This window comes from Phragmites australis, chromosome 21 (genome assembly GCF_958298935.1).
Source record: "Phragmites australis chromosome 21, lpPhrAust1.1, whole genome shotgun sequence".
In the NCBI taxonomy this organism is placed as follows: domain Eukaryota; kingdom Viridiplantae; phylum Streptophyta; class Magnoliopsida; order Poales; family Poaceae; genus Phragmites; species Phragmites australis.
Genome location: NC_084941.1, coordinates 4,373,620 through 4,385,467, shown reverse-complemented (window position 1 = coordinate 4,385,467; position 11,848 = coordinate 4,373,620). Strand labels below are relative to the sequence as shown.

The following is an 11,848-nucleotide window of genomic DNA, read 5'->3' as shown; positions in this document are numbered from 1 at the left end:
ACGCCACCTTGTCGTATTGCCTAAGCTCCTCCTCGGTGTACACGCGCTTCTCAGGCAGTAACTGCCCTTCCCGTCGGTGCAACATAGCCACGGTACACGTGACAGACGAGTTCACAAGCAAGTATAAACGCTCGCCGCGACACTACTGCGTAGGTACCAGCCATTGAGCCATTCACGTTTGCTGGAACTCAAAATCAAATACAATAGAAATCTTATAATTGAGATTTGGTTGGGGTGCGCCAGGCTCAGGCAGTAGTGCAACGCCTGAACGACGCTTGAGGACCCCAGTGGCAAGCCACTGTGGTGGGCCCTCCCCCACAAAAAATAAATTTAATATCAAAGTGGACACATGGCCCACATATCAGATATTAAACTGATAAGAACAGATACTACACTTGATCTTAGCCAAAAGGCCGAGAAAGGTATGCCTGGGAATGGTGCCCTGCGTCGTATTATATAGCGCGTCGACGCCTCCGCGCTGCCTGGCTGGACAAGGTGGGACTAAATGCGTTGCGTACTCTGCTCGGTCGAGCGCACTGGAATTTAGTGGGCCGGAGCCCAACGCATGTTGCCTTCTTCTGCTTGCAAGCCCACTAGTAGAACAGCACGCCAACCCCAACACGTCAGGGATGCTGTTTCTTTTTCAGCTTTTTTTTTTCTTCTTCTTTTCTTTCACAAGTATTTCCTGACGATTCTACCGGTACCTGCTAGCTGAAAAAAGATATAGTGAGGGATAAATGAACTATCTTGGTATAAGAAGGAAAAGTATATGCACTGGGCTTGCCATGTGCTGGCCTAGAACTCTTGGGACATTGCACAGTGAAAGAGTAGAAATCTACGAGAAAAATAGGGCACAAAATATTTATAAGAACTAACCACGATTAACAAAGTAGTTATAACAATGGATTAGGAAGGACCTACCAATATCAGTTTCCAAGCAGAGGACACTCCCTTGTATGTTGAATTGAGAATGCATCATGCCAACACAAACTGTTTCATGCCATTCAAGTCCTTGAACACATGGCTTTGATCTCGGAATTAGTCTATCTGAAAAGAATCACATTTGGAAATGCATTATTTCCACAAGATTTTCGCGAGAATCCCATGTGTGTGGATTTCGCAAGGAACCCATATCTAATTGGAGTAGATGTTTTCTTTCCTACGAAAGTAGATGCTGCACAATACAAACAGAAAACACTACAAAGTAGGAACATATAGGAACTCATACATGTGGCTTTGTGGCAACGTAATGTATGATTTACCTGCACATACGAGGATTTGCAAGACCATACAGAACTGCAAATGCAATGGAGAATACTAAAAGAACTCTTATTTAACAAAAAGGGTGCACACCCAGCACTGTTACTGGACACCCGTGTGCAATTTTTTTTTTTTTTGCCGAATTGGACATCCTGAATCTGAGTCTAGATTCTGATACACGTATCAGATTCCGAGTTATATTTCGCATGTCCAATTTTTCTTTGCCAAATCAGATACCCAAATCCAATTTTTCTTTGCTCAAAAAAACTTCCAGTAGTATCACATGAAAGTCATGATTCCATCTAAATATGAATTATTAGGTTAGACGTCATTTGAGACTGAGATATGCATCACTATGACATTAAGTTGACAAAAACTAACACAAAAACGTTTTCGAAAAAAAAACTAACATAAAACCAATTCAAAATTACTAAACACATGTCCAGTAGAAATCAAGCACAATATGTAGGATATGTTTTGTGTTCAAATTGTTGTCACATCGTTCGCAAAATTTTGTGTTTCCAGAAGTGTCTATAGACCATAGTTATACTATCTATAAGGAGAAACCAACAAGCTTCAATTTTTATAGAACACAAAATAAGGACATAGTTATATTCTTGCTGATACAACCAAAAGAAAGTATGTGAAAGAAAAAGAAAAAGAAAAAGGAGAAACATAACTATGATCTTGCTGATATCACCAAAGGAAGTATGGGTACTCAATATATTTCTTTGGCATATCATAGTACACTCGAGTTCTAAGTCAATCCATACCAAGGAGTATTAGCAAATATATATCACCAATACTTCCCTAACACAGCTGTAACCATATCTGATACTCTGATTTCCTCATCATGTCTTTGAAAATCGTGTTTCGCATAGGTTTGTAATATATATTTACTGGCAAGATAGACTATCAAATATTATGGGTTAATTCAAAATTGGACACAATCAATCCTGAACATACCATGTAGATAAAGTTCCATCACATAACAATTTGCAATATATTTGCATGATTGCAGTACACCTGTTTTCTTTGCATATCTAAATGTTTTCTGAAACATCTCATTAACTAGTAGCCTGATAGGATATGAGGTAAAATAATTCGCTATTTGTTTGACTGGCCAGACAAACATTTGCTTCAATTTCCAAAAACTTTTATCCAAAACAAAGAAATTTCCACCATATCAGTCCCAATCCACTTAGTTGGTGATAACCTACAATTCTCTGACATCCCACATTCAGAATAGTGCCTTCTTCACTTCATATTGGTAGAATAGAAGAACTCTTCAAATTAAGAACACTGTCTAGTCAATTTAGCAGTGCGGAGTTTTATAGAACATAAATTCTACACTGAAGAGAATGAATTACTAATTTTCATTGAAACAATCGATCTGAATAAAACACTGAATAATTTTAAATGATACAACTATAAAAGACTACTACAAAGCAGAGCAGCGTTGCAACGAGATGGATGAAGAATTAGAGCCTCCACCGGTCTCGGGACCGGCGAGCGCAAGGGCGGCATGAGGAGACCAGACAAAACCTTGTAGATCGACATTGCATGCTCCTCGTCGCCACACACAGCTCCACCACTGCGGGCCCCACATAGCCAAACCCGGCAAGACCTATACGAGAGCTTTCAACACTAGAACTTGCGCTTCTCAAGGACCTTGAGGCCTCCTTGCCACCGGACGCCATGGTACAAGCAAAGACAACTACAGGCTAAAGAGATTACTTTAGCTTTTTGAGTTTCACGGATCTAATCCAATTTATTTCTGTTTGAGACTAGCGGTAACAAATTTATAGTTGAGAATTGGTTGGGGTGTAACGTCTGACGACGCTTGAGGGCCCCAGTGGCAAGCTATTGTGGTAGACCCTTGCTAAAATAATAAATTTAATATTAAAGTAGACATGACTCATATATTAGATATTAAACTGATAAGAATAGATAATACACTTAATCTTAACCAAAAGTCTGAGAAAATTATATTTTGAATGGGTCCGCGCGGCCTAGGTGGCGAGGTGGGACTAAACGGCTAAACGCGCTGCATACTTTTTTCCGGTCGAGTGCACTGGCATATCATGGGCTACCTGACACATGTAGCCTTCGTCTCCTTCTAAGGCCCACTAGTAGAGCAGCACGTCCAAGCCCAAGACATCATAGGTGCTGCTTCTTTTTAAGTTCTTTTTTTTTATTCCTTGCCTAGTATTTCCTGATCGATTTATTCTAACACCTTGTTCAAAAAATTATACGAGTGATATGTATATAGAAAAACCGATATAAAAAGGATTAAAATATGTACTGAGCTTCCCAAGTACTGACCAAGAACTCTTGGGCATTGCACAGGGGAAGAATAGAAATCTACAAGAAACATAGAGCAGATAATAATAATAATCCTTATAAGAGCTAACCATGAACAATGTAATTAGAACGCTGGACTACTAAGGACCCATCAATATCAACTTTCAAGCAGAGGCCACTCCCATGTATGTTGAATTGAGAAGGCAGCATGGCAGCATCAACTTTCACATGCTAGTCAAGTCCTTGAACACATGGCTTTGACTCGGCGTCAGTCATGCTGACAATAATCACATTTTGGAACGCGTGATTTACATGAGATTTTTGCGAGAAATCCCATGTGTGTGGAATTTCGCAGGGAACATGTCTAATTGGAGTGGATATTTTCACCCATACAGATGACTTTACTGAACTCCAAGAAGAGCTGAGTAGATGTTTCCTTATGAAATGGCTGAGTAACACAAAAATTATATGCAACGTAATATGGAAGTACAAACTGTTATAGATGATATTGATTAGTTAGGACTTTGATCACAGACTGTATGATTCACCTGCCCACAGGAGGATTCGCATGAATCATGATCATAAGAGCAACTCCAAAAGCAACTCCATATTTTACCATCCATATCCCCATATAGATTAACATCTATAAAGATTCCTCCTCTATAATACTTCACCACTCCAACAGCACATCCATATTTCACCCTCTATATTCTCTCTCCTATTTTTTAATAGTATTCTATAACTAACAATATATTTGTAACGACTATATTTTTGTAACGGCTATATTTCTAACGATTATTTCTCCAACGGCTATTTTTTCAACGGCTATTTTTTCAGATCTATATATGTAAGTCCATTTGCTATTCTTGAGTTATGTCTCATCTCCCAGTTCTCTCTGTCCTCTCCCACATATATTTGTCTCCTCTCCAACATTGCAATGAGGCGTCGCAATATCGTCAAGCAAATTCTCATGGATTCGTCGTCGACCTCATCCGATGACGACAAACTCATTGTTGCTACAGCATTCCAAGTGCACGATGAAGATCAGCGTTTGAATGTTCGACGCCATGGCAGTTCCGTGCCAGGACATCGAGTAATTCATCGCGACAGAGAAGCCGGACATGCGAGACTATACCAAGACTACTTTTCAGAGGATCCCACCTACGGCCCGGCTATTTTTCGGCGCAGGTTTGTAATTAGTGAATATGTTTTTGTTCGCCCTTATTTTTTATCCTCTCGTCTCATTTTGTTATTATTTCTGCGCATATTTAGAATGGCTCGTTCTCTGTTTCTTCGTATAGTACAATCTGTAGTAGAGCATGATAGCTATTTCATGCAGAAAAGAAATAGTGCTGGGATTCTTGGGTTATCTCCTTTGCAGAAGATTACCGCTGCATTTCGCATGCTAGCTTATGGAGTACCAGCGGATGCTACAGATGAATTTATTCGGATTGGAGAAAATACTGCTATAGAGAGTCTTAAAAGGTTTGTACAAGCTGTTGTGGAAGTATTTGGTGATGAATATCTGAGATCTCCAAATAATATTGATACTGCTAGGTTACTTGAAATGGGAGAAGTAAGAGGTTTTCGCGGTATGCTAGGGAGCATAGATTGCATGCATTGAAAGTGGAAAAATTGCCCTGCAGCATGGCAAGGAATGTATACCAGCCATGTGCATGAGCCTACAATTATTCTGGAAGCCGTTGCTTCACAAGATCTTTGAATTTGGCACGCTTTCTTTGGTTTACCAGGGTCTCACAATGATATTAATGTTCTTCATCGTTCCCCTCTATTTGCAAAGCTGACCGAAGGACAAGCTCCAGAAGTAAATTACACCATCAATGGTCACAACTATACAATGAGCTATTACTTGGCAGATGGCATATATCCACCATGGGCAACTTTCGTGAAGACAATAACATCTCCGCAAGGGAATAAGAAAAAACTTTTCTCGCAAGCTCAAGAAGGTGCTAGGAAGGATGTTGAACGAGCATTTGGAGTTCTACAGGCTCGTTTTTCCATTGTTCGTGGACCAACAAGGTTTTAGGATCAAGAGACACTTGGACAAATCATGACGGCTTGCGTCATCATGCATAATATGATAATTGAAGATGAGCGGAAAGACTTCGATTACGATCATGAGCCGGAAAACTTCCATTACGATCATGAGGGAGAAAGAGTGATAATTGAAGATGAGCACACCCCTGAGCTGTCTCAATTTATAGAGTTTATTAAGAACAATCATGATATCAGGGACCGACAAACTCACTCTCAGCTTCAAGATGATCTAGTTGAGCACCTATGGCAACTATATACAGAGTCGTAGTTCTTATAGTGTAAGCATTTGCAATAATGTAGTCGGAACCTATCAAATAGTGTTTTTATTATAGAGGGATGTACTGTTTTCAAATTATGTATGATGATGTATGCAGTTCTTTCTGAATTAATGTATTATGTTCTTTTGATACAACTTATAGTTCTAACAACAAATAGCTCGTACAATAAATAGTTCACATAACAATCATCAGTTACAAGGGGCACCGATTCGTATGCCCATATCAAATTTCACACTACTGAATTAGGAACATATCAAGAGTAGAACTCAGCGAATATATCACATACATTCCCCCCTCAACTGAATCAGTAAGCAGCTAGATAGAAAGTAGTTCAGCAGCCTCACATAAACTCCTCGATGCCAAACCTGCATAGTTGATAATGAATGTGTCAAGACTCATGAAAGGTCATAAACAATAAGTAAATATGATAAGAGATAAATATAAGAACTGGTACTCAAAGTCTCATCCATTCCAAATCATCTAGTACCAGATCCACTTGAACGCTGATTCATCAAAGATTCATACAGCAGCAAGACCACATTTGAATGGATGATGGGAGGCAGACAAATAGCAATTGACATAATCTTCAGATGCCAGATATTGATTCAAAGCAGAGGGAAAGTAACCACCTTTAAAACAGATAACAGAACAGCAATCCTCTTCACAACATCTTTTCTTCTGGTTAAGATGCAGACGAGCCTCACCGATAACAATCCAACCAATAACATCACCTCTGCACAAAGGGCAGCTTGAGCTGTTGTTTGCATTAGACGACACAATATGAATAATGCTATCAAGAGGAGCCACAACTATAGATGAAACTTTCACATTGGCGGGCAGCTCGTATGCACCTTTGAATCTCTCAAGACAGTTTGAGCGGGTCTGGTCCGTATCACTGACAAATGGCCTGCAACCCTTTTCATAAGATGTGCATCTTAGTAGGACTGCGTTGCGAGGGTAACCAGGCAGATTGGACAAGTAACATCCTCCATCCAACTCTTATCAAGGTGTATGTCCAGATCAAAAGAGCTGTGCCTTGCCACCTTCTTCAGAATCAAATTTCCTGAACCCATGTCGAACTTCCTGCCAAAACTAACTCTATCAAGGGCAGCTTTTCATTAAAACCTGTATGATATCAAGAAGAAAACAGATTAATTCCAAAACCTGTATGCTAATAAGGACTAAGACAACACACCCACATAATGATTTGCTGCACCTGCAACTTCAGGTTCTGCTCAAACTCTTAAAAGTCCCAGCCAAGTCGTTTATCGCAGAAAAATCAACACCTGCACGTTTATTTAATCGAACCGAAGCATGGGTGGAATCGATTGAATCGAATTGTTATAGAAGGGTGGCACCACGCAGCACCAAAATCCAGACCGAACTAATTTAGAGCGGGGCTTGGCACGGAGGAGCGCGGCGAGCGCGTCGTTGATGAGGTCGACGACATCCTGTGACTCCTGGGCATCCTGCCTCCTCTGCGAAGAACCCATCGGCCGCTCCGCCTCTGCATCCTCCGCTGCCGCATGCACTGGTGCTACTCCCGTCCGCACCTGAAGCGGAGGACGACGAGGCGGCCGACGATCGGAGCGCGGTGGTGAGCGATGGCTGGATCGGGGTAGGCGGAGGAGGTGGATGCGCCTGGCTTTGGTTACGACGGTCGGGGAGATCCAGCGGCAGGAGGCAGCCACGGACGGGAAGCGCGTCGAAATCCCCGGCTTGGAGTGGCGGAGCGCCCGCACGAGGAACGCCATCGCGGCGGCGGAGGCGAGGCGAAGGCTCCGGATGGTGGCGCGAGCGTACGGGGGAGAAGGCAGTTGGGGGATGGCGTGAGCGGAGAGGCACGCCAGATTTGGCGTGCGGGAGCTTGGGGATGGAGCGCGCTCTAAAATAGCGATTGCGATGGAGCGTCCATTGGAGACGCATTTTGGAGAAATTTGGCGTGCGGGAGGGATGGCGTGTGAGATGGATGACCTGTTGGAGATGCTCTAAGGAACCGCAAATGCAAGGGAGGGTACTAAAATAACTCTTCTTCAAAAAGGCACACATTATTATCCACGATCAAGTATATTAACAGAGGACACCCCGGGTTCAAATCCCCAAGGACGACTAATAATATAAAGTACCAGAACCTCCAGGTCCATGCCGCTGGTACGAATTACATATCCAGTTACACAGGCTAAGTTGCTGATATGCAGGGCCCTGACATGAACCGAACGGGTCCATGTCGTATTATTGCCGCAACGGCAGGAAGTTCTGAAACGCTCTAACTTTCCTTGGCGCCTTCATCAGCTGCGGCTTCCTTCTCTTTCACCTCCTCCCCAACTACCTCCCTTGGCTTCTCTTCAGTTGCCAGTGCCTTCTCGGGTTCTGCCCCGGCGGCGGTCTCATTGGCTCCAGGGGAGGTGCTTGTGGTGTTGCCGTCTTTGACAGGGACGGTCTTCTTGACAGTACCAACCTTCACGTACTTGCTCATGAACTTGTATTCCCAGTCCTGCAAGGCATCAAGCTCAAAAGGACCAAGGCCAGAGATGTCACCAGTCAAGTCCTGTGGCTCGAAGGACATCTTGGCCAGGGCTCTGCTGGCATCTTTACCGGCGAACAGTGCATAAGGCCCACCAGGTCCATAGAACATTCTGCAAAGGGTCGTTAAAATGAGTAAAAAAAATACAAAATTAGACATTCGATTACAGAATTTGATATGTAAGGGAGTGTCTCAATGCTTTATGGCACAAAAGGCACTAATAATCAATTCACAACTCCAGAAAATAAACACAGCTATCCTTGAATGAGCATGCATCATGTAAAATGCCCCCCTCACCTAAAAGGTCTATCTCAACTTTGCATGTGTTTTGCATGGGCAGTAGTGCAATGCAGAAATGATTATCGTTTTGAAAGTAGCACAATGGAAGATAAATGTTTATATAATATAACAGATCCAAGAACTCTTGTAATACTATTATCATCCACCCACAAAATATGTGCGGTCCACCAGCAACTGTGTCCCACGTGACAAGGGATAAATAAGAGAAACCATACATCTAATTAGATTGTTGAACCTAACCACACAATATACTACAAAACAAGCACAAGCAAATAAGCAACTTTCATTAATTATTCCAGGATTCTGGTGCGGGGTGACAAAAGTATCAAGAAGTGTTTTTGCACCTTCCTGATCTTCCATTGAATCAGAACAACTCTACAAGCATCACGATGGAAATATTTGCATGTTTCAGACAATCTGTTTCTCGGAGACCATTTTAACACCAAGAACAAGAACACAGGTCTAATTCTATGACAACCTACTTATAGCATGTAACTCTATTAGTATGTAACCTCAAAGTCAGAGGATGATTCAATAACAAATTACTGAAGCAACAATGGAACCCAAGTTAGGAACAGAACGAGTAGTTATTCAAAAGCAACTGATAAACATCTGGTATTGTCACTTTCCTTAGCATTGAACCTCTATATTCAATCATTACCAAATATACTAACACCTGCCATTTTTCTTTCACCAAATTAGCTGCTCTGTTGTCATCAGCCCCGCTGGCATACAGTCAACTGGTCCTAAAAATATTCTAATCAAGTATACAAATCATTAGATATAATAGGCTTTGTAAATCAGATGCTTGTACATAAAATAAGGCAGTGAAAGAAACCACAACAAACATGAGGCAATTAATGTTAAGACCCCAAATGTTGGCTGTGAGCCTCTGACTCACACCATGACTTTCCACCCACTACAAGAATTTCTCCTCCCCTTGCTAACAACTATAGCAGTAGCCCATATTACACAGCTACCAATCAGCCGAACCATTCCACGGTACCCAATAGATTCTATGAAACTCAATGTTTTGACCTCAACAAGCTGAAATTCTGGATGGTAAGAAATAATACAAGATAGTCCTGTCCAAGCGACACATCATCAGCGCACACCATCAAACAACAGTACAAATTAAATAGTTGTTTCCATTTCTTCTTTCCCCTAATCATGCTGCCCACACAACCAAAACCCTGAATACGACAAGACATTCAACAGCCTCACAGATGTTCCAGCAAATGTATCACCTGAATTACTCCCATCATCGGAAACGACAAGCTACAAAACCCCGGATACGACAAGACATTCAACAGCCTCACAGAAATTCCAGCAGAATTATCACCTGGATTACTTCCATCATCGGAAATGACAAGCTCTACGGTTACATCCAAAAAAGTTGGACAAAAAGTAACTACCGATAGCCGAATCAATCACCCAATCCTACTCTCCTAAAAATCACAAGCAGTATTCGGTCGGTCACCCACGTAGTACTGAATACACAGCCAAATCGGCAGATTATGCAGCCTTGCCAACGATCATACAGCAACAACTAGGGGCAATCGCTCCTTGTATATGGCGTAATAGACTATCTCAAGAACACTGAGTCCACTACAGGAGAATCGAGCAACTACCAAACTAATCGAATCATCCGAGCAACGATTGGTACATGGAAAAGGATGATAAGTTAGGGTTTCGGTGCAAGGAAGAGACCTGCTCTGAGTGACGTCGTAGATCTGACCCTTGATGGCCATGAGCAGGGGCTTCTTAGGGTCGGACCCGTCGTACTGTCGGAGGTCCTCCTCGGAGACCTCCCCGAGCTGCACGGGCGGCGGAAGCGGCTCCGGCTCCGGCTCCTCCCGTGGGCGCCGCGGCGGGGGCGGGGGTGCCGCGAAGAGCCCCGACACGACGTGGTACAGGGCCGCGGCGACCGCCACGGCCGTGAAGAAGGCCGCCGGGGACAGCCCCGTGTACGACACGATTGCCTGCCTCAGCGTCTCCCATAGCTCCGCAACCTCCATCGCCGCCTAGCTCCGGCCTGGTTCGCAGGCGAGTGGCGTCTGGCGTGACGAGCTCTCGCCCTCTCCCTTCTGGCTTCGGGGGCGAGGGGCAGTTTGGTCTTCTCGGGCGAATCGAGACACGGGAGATCGAGAGAGAGAGAGGTAGCGTAAGCCTCTGGGGGCTTGTTATAAAGGTAAGGGAAAGGCGTAAAAGGGATGAGATCTTTCTGGGGACGTGAAGCAGATACGGCCGGCTGACGGTGGGTCCTGGACTTGGTGGGACCCATGTGTCAGTGGGAAGCGGAGATCTCGAGGCGGATTCTTGGGCCCAGTAAGTGGCCTCGGATCGGTCTTGTTTAGGCTAAGTGTACTTCCTCTCCAATTACCCGGATGATTGGCCTTTATCATGGATTTAATTACATACTGATAATTATAATTTTTTGAAACACCAGTACAATTTGATTCTAGTTTGCCGATGAATATATTACCTATTATTGAAAAAATTGGTCTTGATGACACACAAGGAACAAACAAACATGGAGTTAATCACCTCTATTGTCCACCCAAGCAATACTTGTTTCTCAAGTTGATGATTATATATGGTTCAAGGTTTACTTGAAATTCAGAAGTTTTACAAGAGACAATTTATGCCCGAATTTAACAATTCAAAGAAAATTTTCTGTGTTGAAAATGTTGGAAATATTGCCTAAATACATTAATTCTTGATTGTGACTTTCCTCTAATGTACGGTTTGTATTGTCGAGCGCTCATCAAACAAACTTGTGCTACTGCCAGATTCCAATTGTTTATCATTGGTTTGCACGGGAGCCTAGAAGCTTCTAGAACATTTGTGCTGATGAAATAGATGACCAAGAACATAGTCCTTTGGGGTTACCAGACACTTAGTCCAACTAATCATCCCTTTTCAAAAAATAAAAGTATTACTTGTAACCTAGTGATGTTGTTCCAATGGCTGTCTCTTATTATGTACCCAGGAATGGTCGTTGGCTAGTGCCCATTCTCATAGGCATGGCATTGAGACAGGCAACACCGCAGAGTTCTCTCAGCTTTTGCTATTATGTTGCTTGCAAGGGGGTCCTCTTCTTCGGTCACAGTGGCAAATACAG

General features: G+C 42.8%; 2 protein-coding genes, 1 non-coding gene and 1 pseudogene across 3 annotated transcripts; 1 reads left to right on the top strand and 3 right to left on the bottom strand.

Annotated features, from left to right (window-relative positions):
* Positions 1-229: 229 nt before the first annotated feature.
* Positions 230-426, bottom strand: LOC133904205 (U2 spliceosomal RNA). Its single transcript, XR_009907437.1, has one exon. It is a non-coding gene; the product is annotated as a U2 spliceosomal RNA (small nuclear RNA).
* A 2,655-nt stretch (positions 427-3,081) lies between these two features.
* LOC133904170 (U2 spliceosomal RNA) lies at positions 3,082-3,250 on the bottom strand (annotated as a pseudogene).
* Positions 3,251-4,685: 1,435 nt separating this feature from the next.
* Positions 4,686-5,611, top strand: LOC133904044 (uncharacterized). Its single transcript, XM_062345526.1, has 3 exons — positions 4,686-4,752; positions 4,866-5,156; positions 5,316-5,611. The coding sequence occupies exons 1-3, from the start codon at positions 4,686-4,688 to the stop codon at positions 5,609-5,611; spliced, it is 654 nt and encodes a 217-aa protein (XP_062201510.1).
* A 2,304-nt stretch (positions 5,612-7,915) lies between these two features.
* On the bottom strand, positions 7,916-10,896 carry LOC133903290 (membrane steroid-binding protein 1-like). Its single transcript, XM_062344596.1, has 2 exons — positions 10,435-10,896; positions 7,916-8,536 (listed from the first exon to the last, which is right to left on the bottom strand). The coding sequence occupies exons 1-2, from the start codon at positions 10,740-10,742 to the stop codon at positions 8,167-8,169; spliced, it is 678 nt and encodes a 225-aa protein (XP_062200580.1). The 5' UTR covers positions 10,743-10,896; the 3' UTR covers positions 7,916-8,166.
* Positions 10,897-11,848: the final 952 nt, after the last annotated feature.